The sequence below is a fragment of the Chamaea fasciata genome, unplaced genomic scaffold, assembly GCF_029207755.1.
Source record: "Chamaea fasciata isolate MVZ Bird 193981 ecotype frontalis unplaced genomic scaffold, bChaFas1.0.hap1 SCAF_4, whole genome shotgun sequence".
Lineage (NCBI taxonomy): Eukaryota > Metazoa > Chordata > Aves > Passeriformes > Sylviidae > Chamaea > Chamaea fasciata.
Genome location: NW_027094089.1, coordinates 73,012,101 through 73,023,517, shown reverse-complemented (window position 1 = coordinate 73,023,517; position 11,417 = coordinate 73,012,101). Strand labels below are relative to the sequence as shown.

The 11,417-nt window shown below is 53.6% G+C and overlaps 1 protein-coding gene across 2 annotated transcripts; it reads left to right on the top strand.

Annotated features, from left to right (window-relative positions):
• Positions 1–5,629: 5,629 nt before the first annotated feature.
• SLC25A51 (solute carrier family 25 member 51) lies at positions 5,630–9,827 on the top strand. 2 transcript variants are annotated; one of them, XM_066181985.1, is made up of 3 exons: positions 5,630–5,743; positions 6,530–6,822; positions 7,206–9,827. In XM_066181985.1, the coding sequence occupies exon 3, from the start codon at positions 7,235–7,237 to the stop codon at positions 8,096–8,098; it is 864 nt and encodes a 287-aa protein (XP_066038082.1). In that variant the 5' UTR covers positions 5,630–5,743; positions 6,530–6,822; positions 7,206–7,234; the 3' UTR covers positions 8,099–9,827. The 2 variants fall into 2 exon arrangements, with proteins under 2 accessions (XP_066038082.1, XP_066038081.1); XM_066181984.1 differs by having other exon boundaries at positions 6,530–9,827.
• Positions 9,828–11,417: the final 1,590 nt, after the last annotated feature.

The following is an 11,417-nucleotide window of genomic DNA, read 5'->3' as shown; positions in this document are numbered from 1 at the left end:
TAGACATGACACCCCAGGCTGAGCTGAGGATCACCTCAGTTCTAATTCTGCCCAGACACTGCTGGCTGCTGCCCCAGGGGATTTCTGGCTGGCTGCTGGAGAGACACACAGGGGACACAGTGTCCATCCCTGAACCTCCCAGCACAGAGATGGACAGTTGCTGACAAAGTAACTGCAAAGTGAGCAATTCCCAGGTGAATGGTGCTGCAGGCCTCCAGGATGAGGGGTTTGTCCAGGCTGGGGCCCAGCCAGGCATGCCATGGGTGCTGCCAGGCATACATTTCCTGTACTGTTGCCTTTTTCCTAACCTGGAAATGAAACTCGAGATAATTTTTTAGTAAGGAGGTAATATAAAAGGGGATCTTTATTTGAAGGCTTTCAGGGGCAGTTATGGAAAGATGTCCACAAAAGCCCACCCCCACAGGGTGAATACAGTTTTTTAAAGTTCAACACACCAGTATAATTGACAAAAAAAGCACCAATTAGGAGGACAAGTGGTGATGGAATTCCCCCACCTCCCCAGTCAAGACCCTTCTCTGGAGCCCTCCCTTGGTACTAGCTGTACTTTGTCCATGAAATGTGTCTCAAAAAACCATTCTCAACCTTGGTAGCCAGGAAGAATCAAGATAGCACTGGGGACTTGTAACCCCGGGGTTGGAGCTCTGGAATTCGTTTTGTCTTTCTGCCTAGGGAAAGGGCATGGAAAATTACTGGGAAAGCTAGCCACTAACACAATATGCTACACAGCTACAAATGCATGTGCGAAGAATACAGAGAACATAGAAAAGGAAAAAAAAAAAAAAGGCGAAATCCAAAATGGCATCATTATGGATCTTCTTGCTTGTAAATTACCCTGGCAGCTTCCTCAGTGGGAAAGAGGAAGACATAATAAACAGCTGTTCTCCCAGCAATTTTTTCTTTTTGACCTAGGGTTAGGTGCTGATGAAGCTGGGCAGGTGAGGGCCCCCATCCCTGACCTGCCAGCTTCCCTGCATGGCTCTGGAGAAACGAGGTCTGAGAAGTTGGTGAGAACCCCCCACTCTGGGTCAGAGAGTGGGTCCTGTGTCTGTGGCAGCCCCTACCCACCCTGCTGGTGCAGCTGGAGCTCATCTGGGCACCAGCCACCACTTGGGACCCCTGGGTCCCCTCTTGCTGTAGGCCATGCTGGGGTTGGTTAGAACCTATGCCGGGTCAAACCTGGGAAGGAGGGACCCCCAGGCACTGGGGCACTGCAGTGGGGCCAGAGCAGCCATGGAAACGCTCCCAGGGTTTACCCTCCAAGGGGGAATGGGGCAGAGCAGGGTGGGCACACAACACCATGCCAGGGGTGTTCCAAAACTCAGGCGCAACAGAAACGCTTGGGACATTGAGACTGAATGTCCTGCTTTTCTGAAAAAACTACTTTCTCTGATTTCACAGCTAACACCTCCAAGGGACTGCAAGCTCTGGGCAACAAGAGCATGAGTGTGCAGAAGGAGAGTCAATACTGGGACTGCCCAAAAACTGGTTGAAGGGAGCTGGGTTTGGAATCCTGATTGAGAAACTGTGGGACTAAAGGTGCTCAGAGTGCTCTCTGTTTCACCCACCTGACTTTCCTGCTCTGGGGGTCTGGAAGACCAGATGGGAGCATCATTAGCAATCTGGCGGCCCACATGTCCTGATCTCCTTTCAGCAATGTGAGTCTTACAGTGCCACTGTGTCCTCTCCCACACCATCAAGTAACCAAGACTTGCTTGATTACTCCACTCTGGAGGGAAGAGTCAAGGTCAAGTTTCTAACCAAAAGAAAAACCCATTGTACACCCAGCCTCTGTTTCAGAGCACAGCCCTGGAGGAAGAACCGGGCACCTGAAGCCACTGTGGGCAGTGCAGGCTCAGCAGCCTGGATGAGCTGGCTGGTCACAGGACACCTGTCCCTGTGCTCATAAACACCCTCAGTGCATCCTCTCTGTGTTCAGTGATTTTAAGGCCAGCACCATCAGATAGAGCAGGACACTGTGCCAGGACCGTCAGGCAGCACCGTGCTGTACCTGGCAGTCAGGGTTAGCTGTCATCTGATTCATCAACAACAGCCTAAGGAACAGGCTGAAGAACAGCTGACAGCAGGTGGGCATTACCTGTCCTGGGACGTGGATGCCTTGGAATTAGTGTGGGAGCAGGAGGGGTATGCACTCTGACAAGCACCTGGCCTCACAGCTGGAGTGGACACTGCTGTCCATGGCCAGGCTGCTCCAGGACAGGCACAGGAACAGCCCAAAACTTGCAGTGGAGGATGTCGCTCCCCAGCATGAGGACCTGCGGGCAGCAGGGCAAGCACCTGTGGCTGTAGGATGACCAGAGGGAACAGCTCTCCCTTCTGCAGCGCCTGTGCACCTGCAAACTGGAGTTACTGGCACTGCTCGTCACAATCTGGCTTCCTCAAAGAAAGCAGTTAAATATTTACACAGTAGAGGTGTTCAATATTTTCCAAACAAAATCACGTCTTAAAACCTCATCTTACAAGTGTTAAGAAATAATTACAAATTGCCTTTGCACAGCCCACTTCGAAAAACAACAGAGATCAGAAGGTAATTAAATTACACCTCCTTTTATTTGCCCATTGCAGATGGGTGCTTCACTCAGTGTCTCAGCTACACCTGGAGCCCAGCGGGATGTGACCATGGCTCATCCCCCTTAGGCACATTCAGCTGCCTGCAGAGGCCATGGCCATGTCCACACAGCTGACCCTGGCCCTGGCCTGGGCTGTGCAAGGACCCCCAGCTCTGGCCAGCTCTGCTATGCTCCCAGTCAGACTGCAATGAGCCCACAACTCACAGCCAGTAATTCCTGCTGATATATACTCCTGCTTCCTACTCCAGCTAGTAATTCCTACCTGAGCAAATTCACACTGAGAGCTGAGACAGGGAATGGTCCCCTTCCTCCCCACCTCCAAAACTTCTACCTACAGTCTTTTAGAGTCATGGAATGAAAAATGCACCCAAACCCTGGGCTGTCCCAACGCTTGGGGATGGTCCTACTCTGGGCAGGTGGCTGGAGAGGAACCTCCAAGCCCTCCAGTGCTGCCAGAACTGTCTGGCACAGGCACAGAGTTGAGAGCTGTGGGAAACTGCAGGGTGAGATGACACTGAGGGAAAACCTCAGCTCAGTGTCCAGTGTGTGGCTGATCTCTGACTGAAGCAGGCACCAGGCAGGACTGGCCATGGTGAGGGGCATGGCCAGGGGTTGATACTGCAGCCCCCCAGTCTCTGCAGCTGTGCTTTCACAGGCTTGGGTGGGCCTAAGTGACCCCAATCTGCCTCCGTATTAATACTTCCACTTGTGATTACACCACTGTGTGCAGAAAGCAGACAGCTGCCACCAACCTGCCTTTCATCTGGGCTGGTCAACCACAGGAAAGGAGCTGGTGGAGGAGCAGGGAGAGGGAAGAGCAGCACAGCACTTTGCTGTCCTGTATGCAGTACCCAGCATGGGCCAGGTCCCTAAAAGTGTTTCCTTGCAGTTTCACCTGTCCTCATGAGTAAATGAATGCTCTCTCTTTGCAGCCTTGAAAGGCACTGTCAATGATGCAGCCTCGTGGAGAGCTGGCCAAAGGCTGGACTCCCTTGTCCTGCTGGAGCTCCTGCTACAGAGACTTGAGCTCCAGGTCTGTGTCAGGGGTGTGCAGCTGGCTGCTTTGTCATCTGCTGTCCCCAGCGTCCCCCTGGGATTCCACAGGACACCCCGTGCACAGCTGGAGCAGCAGAGCAGCAGGTGAGGCAGGCAGCCAGGGGCACTGGCCGGCTGTGGGGCAGTGCTGGCCAGCGCTGGCCCCAGCCCCACATGCCCCAGCCTGCCCTGCCCCACCTCACCCTGCAGCACGTCACCCTGCTCCTCGTGTGCCCAGCAGCAGCTCCAGCCAGTCACAGGGGCCAGCGGTGGCCAGGGCAGCCTCAGGCTGCCAAACTCACCCCCATGGCACCAGCCCCTCCACCACTGGAACAGGGACAGGTGCTGCATGCTCCTGGCTTTGGAGGCCGGGCAGTGCTGCCAGAAGGCCTCTCTCCAGGACCACAGCTCCGTGCTGGGCTGGTTGGGCCAGCCTGTGCTCCAGGCAGCCCAGACACCACTCATGCCAGCCCTGCAGCTGCAGCAGCCCAGGCTGGGCAGCCAGAGGTGGCACAAGAGCTACCACAGCTCCACCAGCAAGACACCAACCTCCACTGGCACCTCTGGAGGTGAGGACAAGGTCACAGAATCACAGAACCACTGAGATGGGAAAAGACCTCTGAGGTCATCAAACTCAGCCACATCAATCATCACCTCATCAACCAGAACACAGCACAAAGTGCCACATCCAGTCTCTCCTTAAACACCTCCAGGGACAGTAACTCCAGCACCTCTCTGGGCAGCCCATTCCAATGTCTAATCACCCTGAGACAAAAATCTTCCTGATATCCAACCTGAACCTCCCCTAACACAGCTTGAGACTATGTCCTCTCATCAGTCCAGCCAGCACACTAAGTGCAAAGCTTCACCAGGGAAGGAGACCATGGTGACAGGGATATGCAAATCCATGCTGGACATGCCTGTCCGGGGCACAGCTGACCAGTGTTGTCCAGACACATGGTGTCTGGCCACTGTCTCCCTTAGCCCCCTCATGCTCATGGGCCAGCAAGGCCACATGGGCTGTTCTGGGCTTTCCACTCTCTCAGGGCAGTCAGAATTACATCGTGTAACCAGGGGCTTTTGGACAGAAAAAGCACGTGTGTGTGCCACAGCCTGCGGGTCCTGGCAAGGACATGGGTCTCGCTGGGAAAGGTGTGACCCACTCTGTACCTCAGCGACGCCAGCAGGACCCTCCAGCCAGGAGAGGGATCAAGCAGAAAGCATCCAAAGCCAAACCCTCACTCACCAAGCCGAACGCAGATGCGCCGGCCCAGCTCTGCCACGGACAGGGTTTCGTGGCAGCGCTCCTCACCATCACAGCGCCGCTGTCCCGGCACGGCACCCCCAGCCCGGGCAGCGGCCGCGGGGAGAAGGGACGCGGGCAGAGCTCGGGGGGACACGGAGCCCCCGCGCTGCCTCCGGCCCTGGCCGCGCTGGCTGCGCCCCCGCCGCTCGCAGGGCTGTGGGGTGAAGGGTAACGCGACTCCGAACTGCCCGGCCTTGTGCAGCCAAAAACACCAAAATAAAAACGAGCCGTTACTATCTGCGACCGAACTACAACAAAACTAACTCGACTCCGGAACAGGAGAGACTCCGCCGGAGCTTCCCGTCCGCTGGGAGAGGCAGCGCGGGCACCGCGGATCCGCCTCTCCCGGGGAGCTGCGAGGATCGAGTTCTTCGGGGCCAAGGGACCGGGGTGGGTCCGACCGCGCAGCACCTGCGGCCGCAGGAGGGACGGAGCCTGGCTCGCTCCCGAGCGGAGCGGAGCGGAGTTCCCCGGCCGCCGGAGCCGACCCGAGCCGAGCCCCCCGCTCCCTCCCCCCCGCCCCGGGGGTGTGGCTCGATGGACATCGCCGCCTGATTGGCGGACACGCTCAGAGGCGTGGTCTGTATCACGTGGATGGCTGACCCCGCCTGGTCCCTCGCCCTCCGCCGGCCCCGCCCCGTCCGGTGGCGTGGTGGCGTCACACGGCGGCGCGGTGACGTCAGAGAGCGGCGCGAGGCCGCGCCGGGCCGGGCGCTTGGGGCGCCGCCATCCCGCTCCCGGTGTGCTCCCGCTGCGCTCCCGGCCGCTCCCGCTATGGCAGCACCGCCCGCAGGTACGTCCCTCTCGCCCGCCCGGCGCGGGCTCCGTTGCTGCCGCGGCCGCGCAGGCGCCAGGGGAGCAGCAGGTTGCGGTTCCCTGGGCCCGGCCGGGCCGCAGCCGCCGCCGCCGGACTGACCTTGGGCCCCAGTGGCGGGGCTGGAATCCCACCGGGAAGCGCTGGAATCCCCGTGGGCACTGCGGGGCAGAACACGGCGTCAGGAGGGATCGGGAGTGCCGGGGAGTTGGGCGCGGCCCCGGCATGTGCGCGGACAGTGCAGAGCTTCGGCTCCCGCTGCCGAGAGCGGGGAGGGCCCCGCCGGGAGCCCTTCGGGTCACTCCCGAACCAGGAGCGCCAGGGCTTCCCCAGGGGACGGAGACACTGCTCACATCAAAGGCAGCGGGAGCTTCGGAAAATAAGCGACTTTCCCGTTTTTTCCCCCATCCTTTCTCTTCCTTCTCTGCCTTTCTCTCCCCTGCCCTTTTCTTCCCTCCCTTTTCTCCTCCATATTTCTCCCCGCTTCTTTCTCTCTCGCCCGTCCTTTTCCTTCCTCCTTTCTTTCTCCCCTCCTAGTTTTGGTAGCTCCTCGTGCCAGACAGGTTTGTTGTCCCCAGACATCCCTGTAAATCCTGGGAATCTCGTGTGTGTTGCTGGTGCTAGGGAGGATTTGAGGCTCATGAACTCACATGGCTGTCACGGACCTTTCTCATGCTGAGCAGTAATCGAGGGTGGGATTTGGGCACCTGCAGAAACATTATTTCATAACTGCCAAATAAATAATCCCATTCTTCTGTCAAACAGGGTTTGCCAGCTAAAAATCCCTACAGTACTTCTCCAGACTGTCTGGTCAAGCTGCCTCCATCCACATGTCCTTCAGGACCCTGATCCTAGCCGAATTCAACTTGTGAAACTTCTCAGCAGAACGTGGACGTCGAGCATGGGGGCTGATGCAGAGGAGGCTGCATGGCAGTGAACTGGGACTTGTAAAGAATTTCTCTTCTGTGTCAGTGAAATCGCACCTGTGTGACATCTGTGCATCCATTGTGGGTGGTGGTGTGTTATCTGGTGTTTTCTGTCACAGGGAGAGACAGAGTGTAAGGATCCAGTTTTGTAATGCTGCTGCATGTATTTGATTTAGTTTCGGTTTTTTATAGGTTTCTTAGCAGCCTCTCTGTTGTTCACACAGTGTTTTATTAGCGTGAGGGTCAAACTTCCACAGTTGGAATTTGTAATTCCAGGGGAATTTATTTAATTTGTTTTAGTTTGAAAGACCACAGAAGGGAAGAACCGCTGCTTTTCCTGGTCACCTAGACTTGAGCAGAAATGGCACAACGTCCATCAAATCTGACTTTTTGTTGCTCTTCCCCTTCAGCCTCTGTGGGCTTTTTTTCCCCAGGGTGTTAGAAGGATGCAGTAGGTGGGCAGAGCCGCGGGGTCACCCACAGCTGTCTCTCTCACCCGGTTGTTTCTGGCGCAGGGAGGAGGCACAGGGGCAGCAGCGACGCCATGGGTCTGGGCAGTGCCGCCACAGCCGTCCCCGAGGCGTCGGCGGGCCGGGACACCTCAGGCAAGCACTACCTGTGCGGGCTGTGCGCCGCCTTCACCAACATCGTGGTGACGTTCCCCATCCAGAAGGTGCTGTTCCGGCAGCAGCTGTACGGGCTGCGCACCTGGGACGCCGTGCGCCAGGTGCGCCGCGACGGGCTGCGCACGCTGTACCGCGGCATCCTGCCCCCACTGATGCAGAAAACCACCACGCTGGCGCTCATGTTCGGCCTCTACGAGGATTTCTCGGCGCTGCTGCTCAGCCAGGCCCGCGCCCCGGAGCTCCTGACGCGCAGCGCTGCGGCCGCGCTGGCCGGCACCACCGAGGCCGTGCTCACGCCCTTCGAGCGCGTCCAGACGCTGCTGCAGGACTACAAACACCACGACAAGTTCACAAACACTTACCAGGCTTTCAAGGTGCTGAAAGCATACGGGTTGCGGGAGTATTACCGGGGATTGGTTCCTATTCTGCTCCGAAATGGGCCCAGTAACGTGCTCTTCTTCGGTCTGCGGGGGCCCATCAAGCAGTGTCTGCCTGAAGCCACCTCATACAGCTCTCACTTGGTCAACGACTTCATCTGCGGGGGGCTGCTGGGCGCCGTGCTGGGCATCTTGTTCTTCCCTGTGAATGTCGTAAAAACTCGTATGCAAGCTCAGATTGGTGGTGAATTTCAGTCCTTCTCCAAAGTGTTAGCGAAGATCTGGCTGGAACGCGACAGGAAAGTGGTCCACCTCTTTAGAGGAGCCCACCTGAACTACCACCGCTCTGTGCTGTCCTGGGGGATCATCAACGCAACCTATGAGTTCCTGCTGAAGCTGCTGTGACCCCGTCCTGCTTGTGGGCTGTCAGCACTCAGTGTCCTCAGTCCCAGGGAACAGTGCCTGTGCATGTGACGGGTAATTCCTCCCAGCCTTTGATATTTATGGGGTGAATGGTGATGCATTTAAACCTAGGTGCAATTATGAACTTTTTAAACTGTTCCTTTGCTGGCAGGTGAGTTTACCCGTAACAGAGCTACTAGACAAAAACAAGGTGTAAAAGAGATAACAAAAGTAGTCTGTATCACTCCCAAAATTCCCTAATGCTCTGTGATGGGATGCACTCCACTGCCCATGTTCAGAACATGAGAATCAAGGAGGGGCTGAAGAAAAACGATTCCATTGCCTGATCATCTTCTAAGTCTTGATTTTGGAACTGCATTTTCAGATGTTCTGGGGTCCTCATTGTGTAAAGCTTATAGGACAGATCCAGAAGGGGATGAATGAAGTGCAGAGCTCCCAGCTGCACCTCAGCCTACTGCAGCCACCACAAGGTGTGGCCTGTAGTGACCATGTCCTCCAGCCATGGCACTGAAGGTGTGACCTCAGCCCAGGCTGGATCTCTGTGTGTGTATGTGTGTGTGTTTGTACGTGTGCCTTCCTGTGAAAAGGGAAAAGTGGAAGGAATGGGACAGCGAACTCTAGTACTAAAGCTTTAAAGTGTCCTTCCTTGTTAAAAAACACAGTGTTTGTTCTGCTTTTTGTGAGGACTGGTTTTTTTTTTTTTTTTGTTTGTTTGTTTTTTTTTTTGTTTTTTTTTTTTTTTTTTTTTTTTTTTTTTTTTTTTTTTTTTTTGTTTTTTTTTGGTTTTTTTGTTTTTTTAATTGCTGCTTTTTCTGTTGCCTCCAGCTAGGGGATCAGGGAGGTGTCCCTGTCTGTAATGCTCACGGGACACTCCAGCTCCTGCAGCTGCTCAAGCACTTCACACGGCTTTTTGCACTGCCGCCTCTTGTCTTTTCTCAGTTCCCTCTGTGGAATCTCGGATCACAAGATGTTTTTACCTGAAGCTCGGGGTTCTGCCTGCCTGGTGTGTACTGTTAATGGTTCTCTAAGACAGAGTGGCACAGGCAAGGTGAGATTCCTGGGTTACCTGCTTCAGTGGAGGTCTGTAGGTATGGAGGAGATGAAAAGCCAAAGATGACCTTGGAAGCAGGGAGGCAGGAAAAGTGGAGGGCTTGAAGACGTTTCAGGACTTCTATAGGCAGACATTGAAAAGGACTGACAGAAATCTGTATCTTATAGAGACGGGAGTTGAGAGAGAGAAGACTTCAGGCTTGAGATACAGGGACAGAAGAGCAAGCACAGCCCTGAGCTAGATGAGGGTCCCAACAAAAAGTGTTTGAATCTCCCTGAGGGCTTCCTCTTTGTTTAAACTATACATTCATACATAAACCAAAATACTATGGATGATGGGGAGCAGCAGAGCTTTCAAAAACTGCTTCGAATTTAGTCTTAAGTTTTGGAGGGGCTGTTGCTTTTCTGAAATTGAGTTTTCCATTTGCTGAAACTGTCTTCCAAAATTGATCCTGATCAGTGTGTTGTAATCATACAGTCCTGAGCTTCACAAGCGGCAATGGGTGGGCACAAGCGTGAGTTCCTGTATCCCAGTGGTGATTATCTGCATCTAAATAAAATGTTTACTGGATGTTTGTTACTGGCAGAATTTGATTTTTACCGGTACCATTTTTTTTTGTAATCACTCCTTGATGGAATAAAAGAAAATCTGCATCCTGTTTCTCTGTGGAAGATGTTATGTACTCCTGTCATGTTGGGAAAGCCAGAGTGTCATGGGTGAGAGTTTGGCACAAGCCTTGAGCTGGTCAGTGCCCAACTGCTCCAGCAAAAATGAAATGGTGGAGCCCTGGGTCTGAGGTTCAGGGACAATTTTGACTCTTCATATGTCACTTTCAGAAAAATTTCATGTAAAAGCACTAAGAGATGTTTTTCCTCTTAATTTTAGGGGGCAGGCAAGAGCCAGTGAGCATGTTTCATTTTAATATAAATAAAATACCTTTCAATTCAGTGAATTATTAAATGTTTATTATGCAAGCAAGAGAAACTGTCCACAAATAGTAAGTTACTGTACGGCTGTAAGTACAATACTTCCAAAGCAGTTCTGATACTTCATATACGGTATTAAAAGGCTACAGTTTATACTATCAAATCTCAGGTATTTCAAAATACTCTACATGCACAATTTGTTTCTGTATTAAAAACCTTATACTTAACTGAGGATATTCAGTGCTTTAGAAAATGCACCTTTGCCTAAGATCAGCCAGTGAGAAGTTTCTTTTTCCTGCAGGTCAAAATCATGATGGGTTGTTGACTTCTTCCCTTCTCTCCAACTTTTTAGAATCTTGTAAACTAAATTTTTAAAAGCTTTCATTTGGCAAGAGTATTATCTCCTTTTTTTTAAGAGTTTATATGTCCTAGAGCAACAGACCCATGTATTACAATGTCAGAACCTTCTCCACATCAGTGCTACCAAAATAAAAATCACAACACAAACAAAAACCCCACTAAATTAACCAAGACCCCTCCCCCCCCCCCCCCAAAAAAAAAAAAACCCTGATGTTTACATTCTAACTCTGGTAGTAGGCATCGAGCTGTCCTTACCCCAAGACTCCAAGAGTGCAAACAATCGTGTGTGTGTCTGTCGGTACCGCTGTGCTTTTGCTCTATCCCCATGGTGTGGCGGTGCTGTTGCCGCCCGGCCCGTCCGTGTGAGCCCCGGGGACAGCAGCCCCGTGCGGAGCCGGCCGTGCCCCTCCCGGGCACACGGGAACCGCTGACCCCCGGCGCGGTGCACACACGGGCTGAGACAGGAGAATCAGCCCCGACACCGGTCTGGCTCCAGAGGCCGCTCCGTGACCTCCCCGCAGCGATCCGTGGCTGCCGGGCAGCGCCGCAGCTGGGAATTCTCTCACGGGCAGCTCACGAGTATGAAACGATCAACAACGCACTGCACGCTCTACAGCAGAGCCCTGGCCCCGTGAGAAACGCTGTGGAATTAATCCAGTGCTGCAACACGAGTTCACACACACCCCGGGTGTGAGCCGCCCCCTCCTCGTCTGTCAGCGCAGTCCTTCATCTCCCTTGGAAATGTTTCCTTACAGTTGTTTCACAGTTTTATACACTTCTCGAGGTTGAGCATTCAACTTTTGAAACACAACTAGAAGATAAACTTTTTTTTTGACTACCTGGAAATAACCCAAAGCTCACCAACACATAAGTTCATTGTTTCAGTAGTGTTACCGAGAGAGAACTGAAAACACTTGCACCACCACATGACTGTGAGGCAATGTCAACTGTAAGCCACTGTGAA

Coding starts and splice junctions, on each gene's coding strand:
- SLC25A51 (XM_066181985.1), top strand. CDS start 7,235: ATGGGTCTGGGCAGTGCCGCCACAGCCGTCCCCGAGGCGTCGGCGGGC.